Source organism: Aptenodytes patagonicus, chromosome 2 (genome assembly GCF_965638725.1).
Source record: "Aptenodytes patagonicus chromosome 2, bAptPat1.pri.cur, whole genome shotgun sequence".
NCBI classification, from domain to species: Eukaryota; Metazoa; Chordata; class Aves; order Sphenisciformes; family Spheniscidae; genus Aptenodytes; species Aptenodytes patagonicus.
In genome coordinates this window covers 72,496,095-72,518,572 of record NC_134950.1, presented here as the reverse complement: position 1 = coordinate 72,518,572, position 22,478 = coordinate 72,496,095, and the positions used below count along the sequence as shown (strand labels likewise).

The following is a 22,478-nucleotide window of genomic DNA, read 5'->3' as shown; positions in this document are numbered from 1 at the left end:
ACAAGCTCACACCAGAATTGTTCCCAGACTGCAGCTGGGACTCCTCAGCAGCTTCCGCTCAGTGACAAGAATGAATAAAATACTTAATACCAGCATTCTCAGAAGCTTCTGAAAAACGGTAAGAGCATTTCTGATAGGAAGATTATCTGGTATGTCAGCTCCAGACCTTGATCGCTTGCTGAAATGACCCTTCCTAAAAATTACTGCTTTTAAGTAAAAACACAATTACTATGCTGTCTGCCATTACCTAGACTGACTTACCAAAAATGTACTAACTAAACAACGCCAAGCCCTGTATTTCGGAATTATAAGACCTGAACATGCAAGAATTCTTCCAGAGACCCATGGCCCCTACAGAACATTCGTATGTTCTCCATCCTGACATTAAAGCACCTATCTTAAGTTTTAGTCCTAGACAGTATAAAAAGAGCAGCGAAACACTCCTCTGCAAACATTCATTTTCCATGATCAAGTAGAAAAGTAGCAGGAACAAAGGAATCCATGGAGGATTTGAGATGCACACAGAACTCAGCTTCTCACATGCAGGATTACATATAAGAAGTGTTCACAGATAATACATCCCCACTGTAGTAGCAGAAATGGATTTTAACTGTAGGATGAGGACAGCTGGCATCTGAATCCTCCCTTGAGATAAGCCACCGCTGACACAGAATATGCAGTCTAACATCTGTCTCTAAATCAGAGAGATTTGATTTGCAATGAATTGACTCAAAATTCACCTTCTAGAGCCGAGGGAGTTGTACTGTATGAGCGAGTACTCACTCGTTTGGTGAGTACTATTCGAGGCTTGTGAGACCTCCTCTTCACCAGTCAATTAAGTCCGAAAAGCTAAAAAAGTTTGAAGGCAAAACCTTGTACGGAAAGTAGCATGGCTTACGATGAATCTTACAGACATCTTGTGGTTTGGCTTTTGTAAATGTAGAAAGGGATGTGAGCCAGTCTCAAAAAGAGTATGTGGATCAGTGAGGCAAACTTATTGCTTCAGCTTGAGTATGACTGCATTGTACTTCTGGTAATCCAAGGTGGGCTCACTTCCCTCTAGCACCTTCAGAATCAGAAAGTAATTGATGCATGGATGACCATGACCTACTATGCTGAAGTCTTTTGAAAGCAAGTGTTCCAAATCCCATAATAGGTTCTAAACCAATATGAAATGGTTTGAAGTCCCAATTCCTTTAAAATTGTTACTTTTATCCCAATGGAGGCTATAAAAGCTAGAAAGCCAACAGTGGATGTCTTTGCTCATGAAATCATGCTTGTTTGCCTAATGGCTTCCATGCAGGATCTAGGCTTTACGATACATAATATTATTTGCTGTTGTTTTGCTTCGTTTTTCAGGCCAGTGTGCGCTAAAGGGAACAAAAAGTCATTCCCGAGTCCCTGAAGATGGAAAGGACGTTTTTCAAGATTAACAGCTCTGAACATTAAATCCTTCACAGCAGACTTCACAAGGAAACCCAGATCCCTGAAGGTAGGATATTTTCAGCACAATTACCACTATTTTTAGCAAGTGAGATGTCTTACCTCCTTAAAGCTAGTTTTAGCCGCATTTGACTATTTGAAAACAAACTCCTTTCTTGCATGCTGGGAACCTGCCAAAAACTTTCTAGTGTCTCACAGAGCTGGAAGTTGCATAAGAACAGCTGGATCTTGTAGCTAGCTACTGTAAACTGCAAGCTCACAGAAACATACCCTAAGCCAGAAAAGCACAATACATTCAGTTTTATGTCTGCTGATGTACTTCTGTGCAACTTCTTGTCATAATGGAGAAAGGATACTGAACAGCTGCAAAACTGACCTTCCGAATACTCTGGCACACCCTGCCTTGATCCACAAGGCAGGGGCTATCACGGTTGGTAGTTGCTATGTTAAGCCTGATCCATGATCACCTCCTGTAACGGACAATATTGCTTTTATCATGAATGCAGATGGACAACATCCTCCAGAGGTTTTTTTCTTGTTACGGATGATGTCTGAACACTCTGAAGTCATGGCACTGTTAGTTAGCTGTGAGGGGTTATTACTTTGGGGATGCAAAACTCTACCCACAGTCTGGACCACCATTTCAGGCACACGTGGACAGCAGAAGTTTGCATTGTAGTCTGGATGGTAAAGGCTGCTGAGCAAGAATAGACAGGCACCAGGCCTTTGAGGTAATTATCTCCTCCTTGCAGATCTTACGAGCCTATAGGGGCACTGCCTAGTAGGATCCTTGTGGCCAACTGGATGAGATAATACTGGAGAGTAGCGGTCAAAATGGAACCGCTGTTTAATTCAGGTCATTCTTACCAAAATACTGTGGCTTTTAAGAGGCAGCAGAATTGATTCAACACATGTAGGCTTACTAACATTGAGTTTCACCAGGGCCAGGGAGTGTGTAAGGAGGTAAACCCTGCAGGCTTGCTAAGGTTGTAGAACAGTCTTCCAGGGCAGACATCACTAGTACCCATCACATGGGTATGTATGTTTCAGTGAAAAGTACAAAGAACCTCAGAGTCTAGGTACTAAATAGCATACACCAGATCAAGAACCTGCCAAAACAAAGGGTCTTGTGCCACACGTATCCCAGTAATAAAATGCACATTCACCATGACACCATGTTATGTTCTTGCTGTACTCTCTATACTTATTACTTTCTGATGCACAAAGTGGAAGCCAACTACCATACTGGAAAAGAAGATGTGCCATCTTGTACAAGTATCAGTGCTACCTAGCCTTCAAAAAAATTAGAAAAAATAGACGAAAAATCTTAATTTTTAAAGAATATTTGCCAAAAAGACTTCAAATGAGTAAGAAAAATCAGGAAGTAGAAAACAGTGACTAAAACAGAAGGATGTGAGAGACATCCACCCTTGCTAGATGTTCCAAATCATACCTGGGGTTTTAAAAGTGAAAGATTTGGGAAAAAACAACCAGGAAGCAATAAAGTAAACAATGCAGTAGCAGAGTACTGAATGTTAAAAATTGAAAGGTAGGCAGAAAGCAAGAGAAAAGAGATCAGTTAAAAAAAAAAAATCAAGCACAGGATAAGCAAACAGATGATCCTTAATCTGGCTAGAAGTTTGATGAGGCTATCAATACTTCCCCCCACCCCCCACCCCAAAAAAAAAAAGATGCAAAAGGCCTGGACAACTAGAATTACTTGAGCAAAATTTCAGGTTATATCAAGACCTGACTTTATAAGCCTCATCTAACAGCAAGCAGAGCACAGTCGCTAAAAAATTTCAACTTTGGATTGCAATATGTGCTACATTTGGCTTTTTTCTTCTTTTTTTTTTTTTTAAAGAGAAGAGAGAGATCTCTAATTTTCAGAAAATAAAACAATTAAAACTGAGAATAATAACAACTAAAAAAATTAGAAAATCATTTGACTGAAAACTGGGAATTCTCTAAGGAGGTACTGATGGCCTAAAAGCCACGGTTCCATAAGAAAGGGGAACAACAATTACGGCTAGAAGGCCCTTCTAGTTCATGGACAAAGTGAATGCAGGAATTAGAATGAACAGAAGTTTGAGACAATAGGAACAAATCAATTCAAATCAGAACTTAAGGATGTCTCTGCAGGCAACTACCCTAAAGCAGCTCATACAAAAGTATCTCAAAAAGATGGAGATAAGACTTAATTATACTGTATTAATACTTTCTGAAGGAGAAGATATCTGAAAAGGTGTTTAATAAGGCACAAAATCCAAGCAAGCTTCAGTGTCTAGAACATGGTAATAGATCCAGTCAAAGTACAGACAGAGAATCACTTTAAACAGTGGGGTAATTAATTGTGGAATAAATCATCAAATGAAGCAGAGAATTTACAATGTAGGAAACCTACAATAAAGAGTGCATATAGCTTAGTAATCAGCTCATTGGTCAGACATAGATTATCAGGCTCAACAGAAGCATAACTGCTTGAGGACTAACGAATGCAGAATTTGAGAAGATGGAACTATGATCAATTGATCTCATTGATACAGCAGTCATTTTACCACAGAGTTCAGTATGAGGCGGCTGAGTTTCAGCCAGCTGTGACCTGGCAGCTGTATAGCTGTGTTAACAGAGCCCAAGCTCTTCATTAGATGAAGCATGAGAACTTGCTGCTGTGGCTGCATGGCTTCTGGATTGGATCTTATCCAGCCGAGCACAGACTAAGCAAATTTTACAGACAATGTTAATGAATCCTGTAGATACATAACGTGAACAGAAATAACTCTCCAGTGTAGCAAACTGAGGTATAACTTGATTTCAGAGAATCTAAACCAAAAACAAGTCTGGATTTGCCTTACTATAAAAATCTTGCATTTAAAACTGGATGTTACCTTTAAGGTATGTTACTGCTCAAAAACAAGTATTAAGACTGGATGCAAAATCCATTGGATAAAATTTACTGTTCCAGTTATTTAGGGATGTGACCAGATGATCTTAATGCCTCCCTGGCCTCAAAACCTTTGAATAAACAGCAAAATGACTGCATCGCCATCCAACATGCATTAGAGATGAAGTCATATTACAATCTTCATCCAATTGTGCCAGAAAAATACCATCGTAATAGCCTTCTTACTGGCACATATCCAAACCAAGGCAGGATAATATTTCACCAATGTACAATTACTCAAACCAGACAGAGAACTTTTGGGTTGTGGGGAACCTCACTCACAAATGCACGTAATTGTTTTAGAGGCCAAAACAAAAACCCAGAAAAGCATAATTTGAAAGAACAGCTTTAAATTGAGCAGACAGAAGCCAGACAATTTAACAAGAGGATTAAACTGAATCCCGGGATTATCAACTGCATAATAAGAGACATGAGTGGGTTTTTGGGTTGGGTTTTTTTTGGTGTTTTGTTTTTTTTTTTTTTCTTTTTTTTCTTAGTACTGTAAATTCAGAGCCTTTGGAACAAAGCAAGAATCTTTTTTTCCCCTTAGAAGTCTTTTCTATCCTACTGGAAGTCTTTTCAGGTGGAGGTCCCGACAATGAATTAATATATGCTTGTCATCTGAATGCATAGTGTATGCTGTCCTACATTCCTTATTCTCCAATAGATCTTTCTCTTCTTTTTTTTTCATTTATGTACACAAGCTGGAAGATGAAGGAAAAATTAATCAAAGGAAATAAAATACAGAATGGAAACAGGAAACTATGCTCTATACTTTCAGGTGAGGAGAAAAAAATGGAAGAGAGTGTTTGTATATTAAAGCAATTAATAGGATGAGGCTGTAAATTTAGTTTGTGGTTGTTCAATACGGTGAGAGGCGAAGCAGGAGAAAAATTGGAAAACAGCAGCAACAAGTTCTACTACTTGGTTTATGTGAATTTTTTCACTGTTTGCTTAAGCTTTTCTAAAAGGTAAAGCCAGAGGGAACTGAAGCTATTGGAAGAGAGAAGAGCCACACTGTATATACTAAGCTACAGTTTCATTAGAAAGTCCATCTAGCAGTAACCTACTCAAAAGATCAACCACTACTTTGTGCTTCTTGCGAAAGGGTGACCCCTCTGCCCTCACTATTATAATGTTAATCCAGTCACAAGACTGCTATGGCAGCACTGTTCTCCCTTCATAGATGTCACAGGAAAGGGCAATTGACTCTTAACTGTATCAAATATTAGGAATCCCACAGTATTCCTGACCCTCTTCAGGAGGTGTCTTCTAGTTTTGTTCAGGAATGAACACTTCAGACACACTCTGCTCACTTGTCAGACTGTGAAAATATGAATTTTACAACCTACTCTACTCATTAGGGTCTAGGGGTGCTGCTTGCAAATGGAGAATTGGTATTGGTTTAATTTTATATTAGTGTTTCCCTGAATGTATTATGACAACATTCCATACATATTCATAAATGCAATATTGTTATATGAAGGTAGAAGTATATAAACATAGATATATAATGAAGATGCACCTTACATATAAATATTGTATATGCTCACCCAAGGCTTCTCACAAGCTTTGCAAATTCTAAAAGACACGTGTCTGAAGGCAGACGAAGTTGTCCTTCAGCCAAAGCCAGCTGACAGTCTTCAAATGTATAGTCCGTCACTGAAACTCCCAACGCCCTTGAATAAACCAAAGAAACACAGTAAGCAAGATAATCTAAGAAAAATGAGCAGAATCACTTTCTTTTATAGCAAGAAATCCTGTAACAATTATGCTCTCTATTCTGAAGAACTATAAAGAAGAGCCCATAAAAGAAAGTTCCCATACAAAGAATGAAATATGGTACTCCACCCATTGCAGAACATCTATTTTGACTTTACAAGTATATGAAAATATAAAAGAACACAAGGGGAAAAATTAGGCAGTGCATAGACTTTCACATTCCTTAATATTTTCATAGAAGTGAATAACAAGGGTTTCAAAATTATTAAACTAGAACAAAATTACATATTTATTAATAATTATGTTAAATATTTACATTATTATTACACTAACATATTAATAAATCAATAATCACCTGAGTAGAACAACTATTACCTTCAGGTAATATTAAAATTATACAACAGGCAATGTTTCTCTATAAAGAATGGCTAGAACATAAAGTATAAAAGCAAGCAGAGTTAAAACTCCAAGCAAACACAAGTTATTTAAGTGTATGAGATAAGAAAGGTAGAAGAAAAAATACTCCCAAGTTTTTATATGCCAAATAATTAAGTACTCATTTTTGCTTTACTTCTAACTTGACGCTCTGTAGTAATAGCAGCACCAAAAGATAACTTCAAGGAAATCCTGATATTGTAGTTGCACTGCATTTGCTGTGCCAAAGTTGAGAGAAAGACACTTCGGTTTGGAAGAGGCCTTTAAGAATTCAGTGGACAAACATGAGACAAAATTTAGAAAGCGAACACTGCTCCATATGAGTTACTCATCTGCCATGTTTTCCATTATACTTGATTTTACTTATATTAGTACAGAACGTTATCTCCTTTGCGCAGCCTTTTCTAGTTTGATGAAGTCTTCACAAAATTTTTTTCTTGACTTACCTTCATTCTTTTCATCTATAGGTTTTTCTACCTCACTATAAACCACCTTTTTCGTCCGTGAAGTTAATATACAGTAATGGCAAGATTGATACAAAACCCCGAGGCATGCCACAGTCATTCAGTCTTTGATGAAAACTCTGCATTCAATTCTATGCTTTATTATAGACAGTTTGATCTGTAACGGCAATTACCTCTCATGCAATAACCGCTTAATTTCTGTTAAGTAGCCTCTTCCCCAGAATCTCGTTACAAGGCCTTTGAATGCCAATATAAGTAACATAAGCCAGTTCTCTTTTATCCACCAATTAATTGTCAAACTTCAGGAATTCTAATACCTTAGTAAGACATGCACTTAACATTAAAGCTACTGATCAGGGTTTCTCTCTTCGGCTGAGAAAGTCAAATATTCAGGAATACCACCTCACTAATAGATATTTGAGCTCAAAAGTACCAAATATGTTAAAAAAATAGGTATTATTTATAAGTTACTTATGAATAAAACAAGGACATACAGGGTAGTGATTTTGGATGAACAGCCTCCCCCTTGCAAGAAGAAACAACAAACAGGAAGGAACAAAAGGAAAAAGCCAATGAAACCAAAAAAGATACAGGTACATAGAAAAGGCATCTTAAAATCCTGCAGACTGTTGAAGGCTAGATTGCCTCATATGGATGATCCTAAACAATTAAATTCAGTTCCTTCAAATATTTCACTTCTTGATCTGTTCCTGTTTCATCACTCTGCTCCTCCTGTGATGTGTGTCCTAGTAGCATTTGCAAATCAGTAAACCACCTTAATGGAATGGACAAGAGGTTCTTGTGATATGATATTTCCTTCCATAGACTTATGGTTAATATAGTAATGAATGCTGTGTAAAATCCAGATGAAGAACTCCCCCATGCTGTGGGGATTTAAATCCATTTCCAAGTTCTACCTGACTTAGAGATCAGGTATTGCAGGTCTTGCCAATACTTATATGGTATTCAATATAGCGTTGTATTATACAACATGAAATCATTGGTATTATACAATACAAAATAAATTTTCCTTGGAAAAAGAAAAAAGGGGTGGATGAAAGAAGGAGAGTCTATCCTGCCAGCTTAGATTACTTCCTATCCCCTTCTTTTGTACTGTGTGCACACTATATCATCCTTATAAACTTCCCTGTCAACTGTTAGTGAAACAGCCGAACTCCTAGGGCAGCAAGGACACAGTATAAGCAGTACTACCCAGAGCGGCTTACATAAAAGAACGTGGTAATAACTAAAGATCTTGTCCAGCCAGGCAAATTACACCGGATTTCATCAGCTCTTAAGGCAACAGTAGGTATAGCACACAACAGAAATACAGGAACTTACGGGTGATCAGCTGAAGCACAGGGCAACTACACAGAAAAGGGGAAGCTGGTTAAAAATAAGTTAAAAGAAGAAACTGAAAGGCCGAAGCGTTCATTTGTCGTACAAAATGACACACCATATTAGGGAATCAGAAGTGACAAGACACTTATCAAAAAAGATTCTGAAAGGACAAAAACAAATCCAGTATGACTCAGCAACTGATTAAAGGTGGCAATTAGAATGAAAATAATTTAAAAAAAAAAAATGTTCTCTCAAGGAAAACAGAGAAGACAGACAAGTTAAAACATAACCATAAGGTGGCATGTCAAAGCAAGAAACAATAACTTGGTAAAACTAAAAGCTAGAAGCTTTTCAAACACATCAAAAGAAAGATGACTAAGAAAGATCAGGCCACTCAACCTGGGGGGAGGGTAGAAGCCTGACTGACTGCCATCCCAGAACCAATGCCACATTTAAAGAACTTCTCCTAAATAACGATCCCCAAACATGTTGAAGGAGCCTAGCCAAAGAGGAATAATAATAATAAAAAACCCCACCAAACAAAACCAACAACAAAACAACTAAAACCAAACTTATGATACAGAACAAATTCCAAATAAAAGCAGGGATCATCTCAGACTCAGCCAAACCATAAGGGGAAAATACAACCTGCATCTTTTTATAGCTGTGTGCACCCCTTACAGAAGGAGCAGTATTTGAGCCAGACTTACAGTGCTATCAGTAGAGGAAAATTCCCACTACAATTAATGCCTGCACATATGCCCAGCGTCAACACATACACAAAACAGGATTGAGAAGGATAAAAGCATCTTCTCTTGCTCACCTGTTGGCAGTTCTCCAGCCTTTGGACTTCCAAAAAAAGCAAAATGACTGAAACAGTGTATTTATATATACATCCACACTTTCAGAATTACAAAGATCAGAAGTAAAGAAGGGGAAGAAACAACTTTTGCTCACAGTAAAGTTCAGTCATAAGATCAACCAAGGCCAGACAAATTAGAGTTCAAGCGGCTCTTGAGTTCAGAAGATAAGTTACAAGCTGTATAGGGCTAGCAGTTTAACACAAAAGGACCTTGATTTCAGCTCAGAATGTTGAAGAAACTGAAGCTGGGGAACATAAAATTCATTATTTGTGCTAAGACTTGTGAACTTTTCAATTTCTTAGAATAAAGACTGGCATACTAGAGTTCACTGTAAAGCCTGGGTGCAACTGCAACTCACAGGATTTTCTGCAGAACCAGTTACCAAACTATTCCAGCTTATCTCCAGGGCAATCTTTCTCTACTTCAATTCAACTGCTAGGAAAAACAAAGATCATTTCAATTTGAGATGCAAATTACAAGTGCAACCCAATGTTTTTAATAAACTAGGAATATAACAGCTTTTCCCATATCTTAACTTGGAAGCATTTTTTTTTCTTCCTCTTTTCTTCATACTACCTCTGCTTTCACAGTCAGTTAACCGGAGCCTGGCCTTTTTAACGTTCAGCAATTTTATACGGCCAGACGTGCATGTCTGGCTTGACATACCTTGAGACTTTTTCCCTCCCTACCTTCCCTGAAATGCTGCCTATTTACCTTTCATGATATCATACTACATGAAATACCAAAGTCAGTAAGTAACCTCAAGAAAATAAAAACAAACCAAAACCAAACCAAAGCCCAAAAGCCTTCCTGCCAACCCAATCTGTTACACACAACAGTTGTACTTGTTACATCCTGACTTCTCACACCAAACAGCTCCCTATGTCTAACACTTGTGCAGTCATAATATAAAAATAAATTATCAACTTTCTCATTTTCTGCATACCAATCCACCACGCATGCAAAATTCCGAACGTAAAACAGAATGTGACTGCTGTAATATTATCCAAAGTGAGAGAAAATAGTACAGGCAATATTGTGACATTCTGAATCTACACTTCAACAAAAACATTTTCAAAATGTTTTACATTGTTAATAAGCAGAACTGTGAACTAATCTAGAAAGTATTCCACAGGCTGCTCAAAAAACCCCCTTTAAATCAGCTATAATCTTTATAGGGTGCTGAAAACATTAAAAGGGTATCAAATTTGGTATTTTACTTCATTATCAGATGTTTAGGAAAAAGACATACAAAACATGGTGGACTAATAACCCCAGCTTCTAGTAGTCATCTGTATAGGTACTTCCTGAACCAGAGACTATTTGTACCACTGTGTTTTAGAATCACTGATGGATCAATTTTTTTACAGTATATCTCAGCTCTGATGAATTCATTTTATGCATCTGGTAGTAAATGCCACAATTTTCTGCATGTTTTAAAGAGTATTTCCATTTACTTTCAGCTGATGTACTGTTGAGTGCCTTCCATTTCTTCTGCTATGGAAAGTAACAGACTTTCCTTACTATGCATTTCCAGAACACTCATGATTTTACTGACCTTCAAAGAAACCCTCCACTTTTTTTTTTTTCTTTCTTTCTTTCCCAAGCTGAAGAGCTTTCACCTTTTTAGTTTTGGAAGGCCGGGGTAGGTAGCACCTTTTCTCTCCCTGGACTACTACTACTTTGTGACATTCTCCAAGCAAATAAAGGTCCAGTCATAAGAATCTGGAGTTCACATCAAGAATATAATATTTCAAGATGGTTTAATTTTTAGACAGAAAAAGAAGCTGCTAACAGCTGCATTTATCCCTTGTATTAAGAAAATGGGTCCTGCAATTGTTGGTCTTGTAGGCCTGTACATCACCAATCTTCAAGGGGTGAAAAATGAAGCAGGCTCTCTTTGTGTTGTCAGCATTCAAAAATCTAGTTTAAACGAGATTGTTGCAAAATATTACTTAACTTTAAAAAAATGTGTTTCTTCCTTGAGAAAATAAACTTAGCAAGAAGCTGCATAGAGTTAACTCTGTTCAGTAACTACATTTGCCTAATTGCCACACTTACAGCAGGCCCAGAAATAAAGAGTGCACAATGTAGTTCTCATCTCCATTTTTGTATATGGCCTGAAACCTAAACAAATGGATGCTTGTTAATGCCAGCACTTCAGTAATTCCACTTATACTGATCCTCATGCCTTTGATGGTATAAAAAATGACAAAAGTCTTGAATTTCAAAGTTGAGTGCTGAGCATCCAACCAGTGCTTCTGCAGAATCACATATAAAACTTCAGACAACATAGGCCCAGAGCACAGCCGTTTTTCCAAAGTTAGATTTAATTGACCACTGAAATACAACAAATAGCCATGAGATAGACCAGTGAGCTACTGTAAACCCACATCCTCAAGGCTATTCTTCAGCAACTAGCATTACCGTATCATGTACAGTGGCAGAGATCACATTCTGATACTGTCAAAGCCTGCAAGAAAAAAAAAATCTGATTTTGACTATGCAGAAAATGACAAAGGGCGAAATGGACACAGAAGACTATCTGTAATATCTTTTGTCTTCACCAGCATGCTGGAAAAAAAGGATTCATTTCTCAAAAGCAAAAGTGTAATCCTCATATGTCAAGCTGATAAGAGTTACTGCTTTAACAGTATGACATGCTCCAACAAGGGGAAAGTGATCCCGGCAAGGACTTGACAGAGAAAACATAAGGAAGACAGATGTTTTCAAGTTCCATGTCTAACACTCTGCACTTTAACTGATTTAAGCATCTACTGTAAATATAAAACCATGTCTTTAAATGTTTGTGTAAGTGGAGAAGAAAAACAAAGTTATTGGAAAAATGCAAACCAGACTATGACATTTTGGTATTTCTATAGGAAGTCTGCCCTTCTGGGCTCCCCACAAAAGAAACTTCAAAACTCCTGGCTAGCGTCATGTATGTAGTTATAATGCTGAGTTCTAACACCAGAAAGATCAGAAAAATGAAATGCTCAAATCAGTAATGCTGACAGAACTTCAGTTCTGAAGTGCTTACAGTTTTGAAAAACAAAGGGGCAAAGGTGTCCAGTTTCCATCAGGTTTCAGCCTAAACATCTGCCATATGCATAAAAAAAAATTAAGAAAGTTGCAATATTTTAACTTGCATTTTTTTCCAAGTTGTACCATCTAAACCATATTCTTCCCTATTTTGAAGTGCTAAGTACATGCAACTAACTAGAAGGTGAGCTGCTGACATACTCCTTTTAAATATATTTGAGCCCTAATTGATAGCAAGGTAACAAACTAACAAATTTTGTTTTGCAAAGTGGGAGTGGAAGAGTTACCTACTTTCTCTTTAAAGCAGTATTTCTATACTCTAAACAGTACTTTGATTACTTTACAACTATCAGATGTCTTCCAGAATAAAAGTGCTAATGAAAATTAGGTGTTCAAGAATCTATTCAACAGGCAAAAGGCTACAATCCCACAATGAAAAGAGACAACTAGTAATTTTTTCAGAGAAAATAAATCCCAAACAAAAAAAACCCCACAAAACAAACGAACTTTAAAATGGGTATCAGTAAATTAGAAACTATGATGCAGAAAAACCAATATGGAAAGGTAAAAACAGAGGAAAACTTATTACCAGCTGAGGATAGTAAAATTGCCAAGAGGCAAAAACAGCTGTCATATGCCATAGATACTTTACATGAGGCAACAATTAAGATGACATATCTTATGAATAAAATGAAGTACTTTCCAATGCTTTAACAATGGTAGAGAAGTTTCCTTTATTACTAAGAAATTTTTAGAAATAAATACTTGTGATGGCAAGGTCAGATGATTTGCTCCTAATAATTCTAGAAGAGCTGGGATTGAAGCCTCAAGTGTACACACTGACTATTTTACAACACTACCGTAGTTCTAGCAAATCATGAGTTAATACTTTGAAGATATAAAAAAGAATTTTAAAAATGTAACAACATAGGCCAGAAAGCTTGACACTCAACTAGAAAATATATAGAAGAAAGAGTAAGTGCTGAAATTAATAAATTAACAGATCAAAATAATCCACGTTGACTACCATCAACGTAAGGTGATAACAGCTCACACACATAAAGACCAAAATGACAATTTTGCAATTATAAGTAATATTTACAAAAATGAGCTAATACAATATGTATCTACATGGCATGACTTACTAGCATGGTGGTATCAGAACTGTATTAGAGCATTAAGGAACACACAAAGTGAATTAGAACTCAAGATATCACCAAATCTTATTTATTTATTTTAAGGAGAGAACCTGCACAGACTGTTGCCATATTTAAAAGCACTCAACATTTTCAGTGATTTGAAAGTGACTCTAAACACACTTCCTGACAGCATGTTGTGGATGAGATGGGTATTGACTAAACAGAGTAGCAGTCAGAACAAGGCCAGAAAGACTGGCTCACTCAAGACTCACTCAAACAGAATAGGTTGTATGAGAAAATCAAATGCAAAGCATATTGATAGGGAATAAGTAGGGGTCCATGCTTTAAAACAGTAGATTAATCTAATCTGCACATACCTTTTGTGCAGAATAAGAAAATGATCCAAAGGAAGACAAGCATGGAGTCACTATTCAGCAGCAGTGGCTATCCTGCCTGAGTAATTCCAGTTCTGATTACAGAGATAATCCCCAAAACAGAAGAAACAGTGAGCTGAGTGGCTGTAACAAGACTGCACGTGATTCTAGTTTTTGGCCCAATGCTACTGAATAAATATCTGTCAATGAGAAAAAAAAGTTTGAAGATCACAGACATTAAAATACTGGTAATTGCATAGGTGAGATTAAGAAGCCCTTTTAGAAAGAAACTTTGGATTTTTACAGATGCTGTAAAGCGATCAAGCGCTACGGCTTGGATCTTGCTCATCCTCCTGATGAGAAGGACTGCAACAAAAGATATCACTACAAGTTAACGTTGCAGGAAGCAAGTAGCCACAGGCTCAACTGAAAGGTCTGTAGAAGTTGTGAGCCTTAAATTCATTTTCTACCACAACAGAGTGTCCTTTAAAAAATGGAAATGTATCACCTGGATTCTTGTGGAATTTGGTGACAGATCAGTGCACAAATAATGAAACACCATCAATCAAGAAGAGATCAGCTCATATTACATTTGAATTAAGTAAAACATAAACTATGTTTAGTTTAGAAGAAAAGTCTGTGAAATGAGGTCCTGAAAAGCAGCAGGAAGGGTGCTTGCAGAATAGTAATCCGGACTGAGTAACTTCTGGTCACAACGTTCACATCAATGAGATAATCATCCCCAATATGGTCCAGGAAAAGCAAACCAGTATGTTCATACTCAAATGGATGGTATATGGCAGCAGCAAAGATGAATGATGCAAGTGGTGGGTTAACACTTGAATGCATCTTCAAAAGTATACAATACTTGTCATCTCAGATGAGAAGGAATACAATAAAGACATATAGAGCACTACAGCAGTTAAAAAATGGCATTTCCTTTGTTATTGGTATGGCTGCCTGAGGGAACCTGAAGCACAGGAGAACAGTTATGCTTGAGGTCCCTGGCCTGAAACAGAGAGCCAAAAGGCCAGGCTCACTTTGGGTTTCACTATTTGGGCAGGTAAATTCATCTGTCTTGCAAGAAATTATGTCCTAAGGAAGCAAACCTCTGTGAATGACAGCATCTCCTTTATCAAATATTCAATTTATATATATGAACAGGAACTATCTAGAGACTCCCATCACTCGCATCTGTGGCTGCCCACAGAAAATCTAAACAAATAAGGCTAAACCAAAAATTCTTTATAGAGTCAACAAGTAGAAGCAGCATAAGAATCAGACATCCTGTCAAGTGCTTTGTTCAACACTTAACAGAAGCTGTTCACGAGACAAGATTATGATGAAGGCAAACAGATTTCAGGAGTGGAAATAGTATCTATTGTTGCACTCAGCAAGTTCTATCAATTCCCCTTGAAATTAGGGGCAAGACACAAGGTTTTTTGCCGCAATACTGGTTCTAGACTCACAAATGCATTACTGTCTGGGACTGCCACCTCTGCTGGCAGTCCCACTACTGCAAAATATCCAGTAGTATTAGACTCTTCTTCCAGAAAAATATGATGGGGAAGAAAGGGAAAGCAGACATCTAAACAGATCCTGAAGTGACCTCTTGACATCAAAACAGTACACTGTCACTGATTCAATCTTCAAGAAAAGGAGACAAATCTAGTAATACTGTCCTTTATTCACGAATGCAGGGTACAATGCTAGCACCAAACAGCGTCTGAGGTGCTACAGTTGCAACTGCTACAGCTCCAGAACAGACTGACTACATCTGAGCTGGTATCTCCTACACCAAAAGCCACATGAATGAACTGGGAGAGTCTGGAGAACTGCCACTAGAAGTAAGCATCTCGAAGTGGCCAGAAGTAAATAAATTTTGGTTATGTTGATGTTATTTTAACTGGTCTACAGTAATCCACAGTATCCAGGAGTCAGCATTCTTGTTTAGTCCCATCTGCATTTTAACTTCAGAACTTTGATATCCACATTTATTTTCCTTTCACATCAACACAGCATCTGCAGCCCCTTCTTCTTCTCAAAGCAAGCCGTATTTGCTATCCCCCATTCTGACAGTCTTCCCTTTAGACCGGCATCCCACTTCTGTTACCCCAAATGCCTAATTCTTCAGAGGTGGGAGGGAGAAACAAAAGGAAGAGGAAAATCATCTCTCTCCTCCTACGCACACATAGAAGGGAAGGCTTTCAATATGCAGGTTGTTGTAAACCTCCGTAGTCTTTAAAAATTTCCCCTTATACCACACAATCCCTGTCATCTGACTGGAGTAGAGTTCAGAACGAAGGTTTCATAACACAGCCTTCTACCCAAAGTCTGAGGACAACACTTTCATGTAGTGCCAGCTGACTGTCTTAAATTAACTACAAAACTCTTTGAGGCCACCGCAACTCTAAGACAGGTTGATTCACACAGATCCTTTTGTTTTTTCTTTTGAGAAATGTCTTTTCATACAACGGATCGAGTATTGATCTATTGTTATATTATAGGCCTAACATCCTTAAGGAAACTCACAGAGCTGGGTTCTGCTTATAAACCAGAGAAGGATTACCAGTTTCTGTCTACAAACTGGCCTTTGGTTGAAACTGATAACTTAGGAACGGAAGAGAAGTTACACAAAGGAAATTAAGATTTCACAGGTTCTTTCAAAATTTAGAGTAGAAAGATTCATAAATCCTTCAAGAATTATTAATGACCATAGACCTGAGGATTCTCTGTAAATACTGAAAAGAACATCTACTGACTAATGGAAGATTTACTGAAAGGACAAAAAAATGAATGAACGAGAGGTTAATTAAAAATACAACAAAATAGAATGAAGGTCTGCGTATTTGATGTTAGCTTTATTATACACTATAGACAAGCATTGTTAAGTGTCCTCACATTAACATTCAACTTCAGTTAGTTCTTTGCATTGTATCAGTGCTCTATTTCCAACACAAGCAGCTTTCCTGTGCTTTACTGTTTGAAATAACCACAGGCTAACAATGAATACATGAAACTATTAACCTCATTAAAAAAGTCATAGCTTAAAAATGCAACTTCAATAGCACAAAATTCAGTTACATTAACTGTCATACAATTCAACTATACCTTTCTCCCCAGAGGACTAAATAGCCACAGCAGCAAGCAGAACCGGCTTGTTACATGAAGACATGTTAAAAAAGTAAGCAACTCCTACAGTTCCTGCTGTATTTGTGGCTCCCTGGCCTTCTCATAGAGGAAGGCAACTCCTATATAAAACGTTTTGTATACGCTACTACAGACTACAAGCTTCTTTGCAAGCAGGCAACTACACTGACTTGATTTCATGACATTTTCTTGATCCTAAAATTAAAACCATGTATCTATTTTTATTCCATATTACAACATACTTACTCTGCCATTACACGTCTGACGTTATTGGCATATAACACTGGATTTTTTCTTTCTTCTTCTGAAGGAATATACACGGGTAGAAACTGCATACAGAGAACTGAATTATACCAAGAATATTTAACATTTTAAACAATCTCTATTATAGCACTATAGTGAAAGATGTATGAAGTTTGTTGCTACTTACAAAATTATATTAACGAAAGGACTACTGAAGAAGTAAAAATTGAACTCTTAAATGCTTAAGGACACATCATACTTCTAGAAATTCATATAACAGTGACCCTGCTCATTTCTTACCTCATGGAGTAGAGAGTTTTATCTTCCTTTCATAAGTGGGACCAGGAATTTTTAAATCATTTAAAAGTATTAGCATTTCCTTGCAAACTTTTCTCTTACATCCTATATTGTTCAGCACTTTGCAGATAACCAAGAAATGCACCTGCTACATCAACATTGTTCTATAGCTTAAATATTAAGAATTCAAATTCTCAGGACATCAGGTATTTACACATTTTGAAATCATGTATGACTGCTTAATGTACACATCAGAAGTGTTTTTATCTTCTGTTGGAGGTTTTGAAAAAATTCTCCTTCAAATTGGACACTGGATATTAATACTCAATTGAAATAAAAATTCTAAATAAATGCAGATGGCCACAGAACCACAGAACAGTTGAGGCTGGAAGGGGAAAATTAAACCAGAACTGCTGGAGACCTGCAACAGAAAAGGCAGCTTTCAGAATGGGATGGCCTATATTAAAAGACCTTCCAGCTTTTGGCTATGTTTTTAAGTTGAAATCATCATTGAAATGTGATGTAAGCCCCAAGACCATGGCCAGTCTCACCTATAAAAACGCTCAAAACATCCCATTTCTGTCAAATAACTAACTTCTCAGATAGAAGGAACAAGAAGGGATCACTCCGATTCCCACCCCTGCTCAGTACCAGACAGACAATTCCCTTAGTAGTGCAACACAATGACTCTATGCACTAAGTGAACAAAATGTTTGTAATCCCATGGAAAGCTTCTGAAGTAGAAGCCAAATTTGTAATAAGCTTAGTTATATTTCATATAATTACCTATCGGTAATACAAAATGGGAATTATGATCCAGAAATTTCACGCTGGTCTTTAAAAAAGAAAACAAGAATTGGGAAATAAACATAAAGTTTATCATTTAAGCAAATACTTCTCAATAACTATGAAGTTAGCTGTATTTTCAGAATTGTATAATGGTACGATCAGCAGTACCGAAAATTCTGCCATTAGATGTTTGTCTAACTGTTTCTTAGAAGTATTCAGTGATGGACAAATCTTTAATTTATTTTGGGTTTTGCTACAGTTTTCCCTATATGCACCACTGCAATTGAAGACATATGACTCCTGTCTTCTAGGTTTACAAACAGGTACACCAGCCTGATGTGATGTAATATACAAAAGCACAAAAACTGTGAAGCTAACAGAGACGGAAAGACTGTTCCTTTGAGTTCCAAACCCAATTCTATTTCTTTTACTTTGAATGGCAAATTGCTTCAAGTCATTCATCCAAACACAGGACAAGTTTGAATATGAGGCAATTTCAGAGGTGTCCTACATGTCTGTGCCTAACTGGACAGAAATAGCACGATCATTTCAGCACCACTAACAAAACTAGGAGAAGAACTCTCAGCTGCTGCAGACTGTGATGGATGTACGAACACTGAAGCTGACAGGCCAGCAAAACAAACCTACACGAGCCAAAACAAACTACATGTGCGGGTGATCACATACCCTTTCTTCACACAATTGCTTGCATGCCAGTTCCAAGTACAGGATGGATGGATAGGCAGGCCAATATTTATAGTAACCTATTATAAAATCTACACAAATGCTTGCTTCTCAATATACATGGCTGGATGACATGTATGGCACGCCAGAACATACGTTATATACAGAGAAGCCCAGACTAACAAGCTTTGGATCCTGATTGCTGGCTGTTAGACCTTACGAGCTATCATTTGATCAAAAACATACTAAAGTTGTGTTGTTTTGCTGTACACCTCCCTGAGTTATTGGATCTTCAGCAGTAATTCTGGTATCAAGGCTGGTTGGTATTTGCCAGTATCCCTGTGCTGATGGAACAAAGCAGGAATAAAAGCCAACAGACTTTGGAGACCAGGGAAAAAACACGACTTTGAACACAGAACAACTCATTTTCCCTCTACTTTCCTAGATCTGCAGCACTTCCTTACAAAAACAGATTCAACAAGTAGCTCTCCAGTACTCTGCCTCATACTTGCGAGCAGCCTTGCAAACAGCTCTGCTCCTCTACCCGCTGCCAGCTCCTGCTTCAGTATGGAGTATTTCAGAAAGTCACTAGCACTTTTTTTTTTTTTTTTTAAATAAAGGCGACCAAAGATCATAACTTGTCCTTGTGCAAGTTCTCTACTTGCTATAGAAACTCGGCATCCTGCCAATCAGCTGGTTTGTCTTATCCCTGTGTGAGGCAGTTGCTCCCTGGCCCTTCTACCAAAAACAGGCCACTGTTTTGGAAATAAGATTTTTAATTTTCTTTTTTTAAAAGTATACTATTAATAGCTGAAAACATGCAACTAAAGTGATAACACAAACCACAAATTTCTACAATACATACAACTGTTCACTGGCTGTTACTTTGTGCATTCATTATTTCTGAGAAGAATTTATAGCATAAATAAGTAAACAGAGAGCATAGCAATGATAAATACTGTGATTAGCATATGTTGTATGTTACAATAGTAACATATATGTGTATGTAAATATGTAATAGTTGTTCTTACTAATTTACCCTGCCATCAGTCAGAGATAAGTAGCTACTTCATTATTAAAAAAATGTAAGCAGAACCACAGAATATCTGTCAAATATCCTATATAACACCTTTAAAATACCACACCTCTCCACAAAAATGTAGTTACTCTCTGTAAAATGCATAAGGACAGCAGTTTAAAAGGAAAGGTTTTAATTGTTTTCGCATTTTCACTACAATAGTCTTCAGCGTTAGGATCACATAGTGTTTTCCTCAAAACAAAGTTAAGAATATACATAAACTTAATTTTTCATTGTGTTTTCCAATTTCACATTCTGAACAGTGCAGCCTAATAAAAAGTTTAGCCAGACATATTAAATAACCTCTCTGGCCTATAAGAAACCACTCACAATGATTTTTCTCTAGAAGATTGTCCTTAGTTTGTACATCAGCATCCACACACTTGGATATCTAACACACAGTTGGTATACTAGCTGGAATAGCAATCAGGCAATTAAAAGACAAGAAATTTGTTCACAAAAGACTCTAAACAGTAAACAGAGTCAGAAATCTATCTACTCAATTTAAATGAATAAGAAAGTAAAGTCTTAAGCCAAGTGGAAAACTATATTTTGTTATTCCATTTTTAGGCTACATTTTCAGACACGGAAGCCATTTGTCTAAAACATAAGTGGTATTTTAACCTGTTTTTACAGGCTGTGTTAACATATGAAGTTTGAATACAAACTTTTACTGCAGAATTAAGTACAATATTATATATTCTGATATTGCTCAGAATACACTGGGGTTTTTTTACTGACCTCAATTTCCACAGAATTGTGAAACTGACACAAAGTAAGCCACAGAATTTCTAACCTAAAAGGGGAAAAAAAAAGGAAAAGGGTGGAGGAAAAAATTACATGTAGAGAAACAGTAGTACATTATGCTCCAAAGTCTTCAAGTCACATTCCTACTTGTAGGTATGATCATATTCAGATACAAAATTAACAGAAAAGGTCTTTGAGAGTACTTCTATACACTACATTCTGTAAGGTGGAACAAAAGCAATTTACACTGAAGTTGCATCTTAAAAGATACCCAAAAGCAGGAAGACAAGCAGTAATATGATATACAGGTACTAATAGATACAGTAAGATATGATGTATGCATAGTGTGTAAAGAAAGAGTAAGTCTGTTTCAGGAAAATGCTGTATTCAGCATAGAGTTGGCAAGATTAATTATAACCACTAAGATTTTATCATTACCTTGGTTTGGAATCAAAGTTCATTATACTTCAGAAGTCTGTTAATGAAATGCAGTACATGTGTTTTAGTAGCCTAAGACACAAGATACTGGAACAAACTTGACCTTAGAAAGCAGTAAGATTCAAATCCAGGAAAGGATTTAGTAAACCTAAATTAGGGAGCAGCATCAGTAGCCACATTTTATACACTATCTAGGTAGTTACAGCAGTCAGTCACTGTGAGGGGAAGGCTGGTCAAAATCCCCTTAGGCAGATAAAGTGCAGTTCCTAGAAGCAACACCCTACTCATTTTGCTATACACTTATTCAGGGCTGCAACACATTTTCTTTTCTCCCCTTCTTTCCTACTGAACTTCCAACACATTAAAGCAAAGAAAAGGAGCAAGAACAACAGTGGAATTTGTGATTTGAAGTTTACGTCACTGACAGGAAATGTGAAAGTCTGGTTTCTAGGTCCTTGACCAAAAGCATTAAAAAACCCCAGTAAGTTACAAGTAAACTTTTCTCTCTGCCAACTCTCCGTAATCCTCAAAGATTAAACCTTCAATTATAAATATCAATTTAAAAAAAAACTGATAGAACCTGTATCTAACTCAAGTCCGATGTAGAGAAAATTTAAGTTGTATGCTATAGTCAATCTTTGTTTTCAAGGTAGAGTCAGTTCACCTGCTCTGAATACTGTCAAGCTAGTAAAAACATTACTTTCCATAAGTGGAAGAAAGTGTATAGTTTCCACATGATGAGTTTTCAATCCATTTTATAGGCTACATCAACTTTGAACAGAATACTCCTGGATACACCAACATTTCCAGATTAAGTTTTGGCTAACACTATGACAGCAGAAGAGAGACGTTTGCTGAGAAAGTGAAAACTGTATCAGTCTTAACAGTATTTTCTGCTAAGACATCAGAAACACATTTTAGGTCACTCAGGAGAATTAATCCTAATTAAGTAAAGCTGTAATTTAAACTGAGCCAGTGAATTTGCATAACATCACATGCTGCCACAGATTCTGATTCAGCTTTAATTTAATTAAACTTTATTAGCAGAGGTCAGCACTTCCGAATAAGAGTTTTGTACACATTAAAGTGATCTGAGGCAACACATCTACAAGTTCCTTTCCTCTTCTTCCTCCTTCTATGTGTTCTTGACTCCTCAGGTAGGACACTAAACTGGAAGTAAGCTACTCACCTTTCTCCCCTCTGGCTGAGTTAATTTGCTAGATGAACTGCAGTGCAAATGCAAGGGAAGAGGTAGGAACTCACAAGGAGAGAACAGAAATCCTTC

The 22,478-nt window shown here is 37.1% G+C and overlaps 1 protein-coding gene across 1 annotated transcript in view; it reads right to left on the bottom strand.

The window, feature by feature from the left end:
* Window positions 1-22,478, bottom strand: part of LPCAT1 (lysophosphatidylcholine acyltransferase 1) — a 70,247-nt gene that overhangs the window by 18,068 nt on the left and 29,701 nt on the right. Inside the window, exons 8-10 of the mRNA XM_076330197.1 lie at window positions 20,750-20,804; window positions 17,164-17,246; window positions 5,941-6,066 (exon numbers count right to left, since the gene is read on the bottom strand). Of these exons, the coding sequence (XP_076186312.1) occupies window positions 5,941-6,066; window positions 17,164-17,246; window positions 20,750-20,804 (264 nt within the window). The remainder of the gene's footprint in view (window positions 1-5,940; window positions 6,067-17,163; window positions 17,247-20,749; window positions 20,805-22,478) is intronic.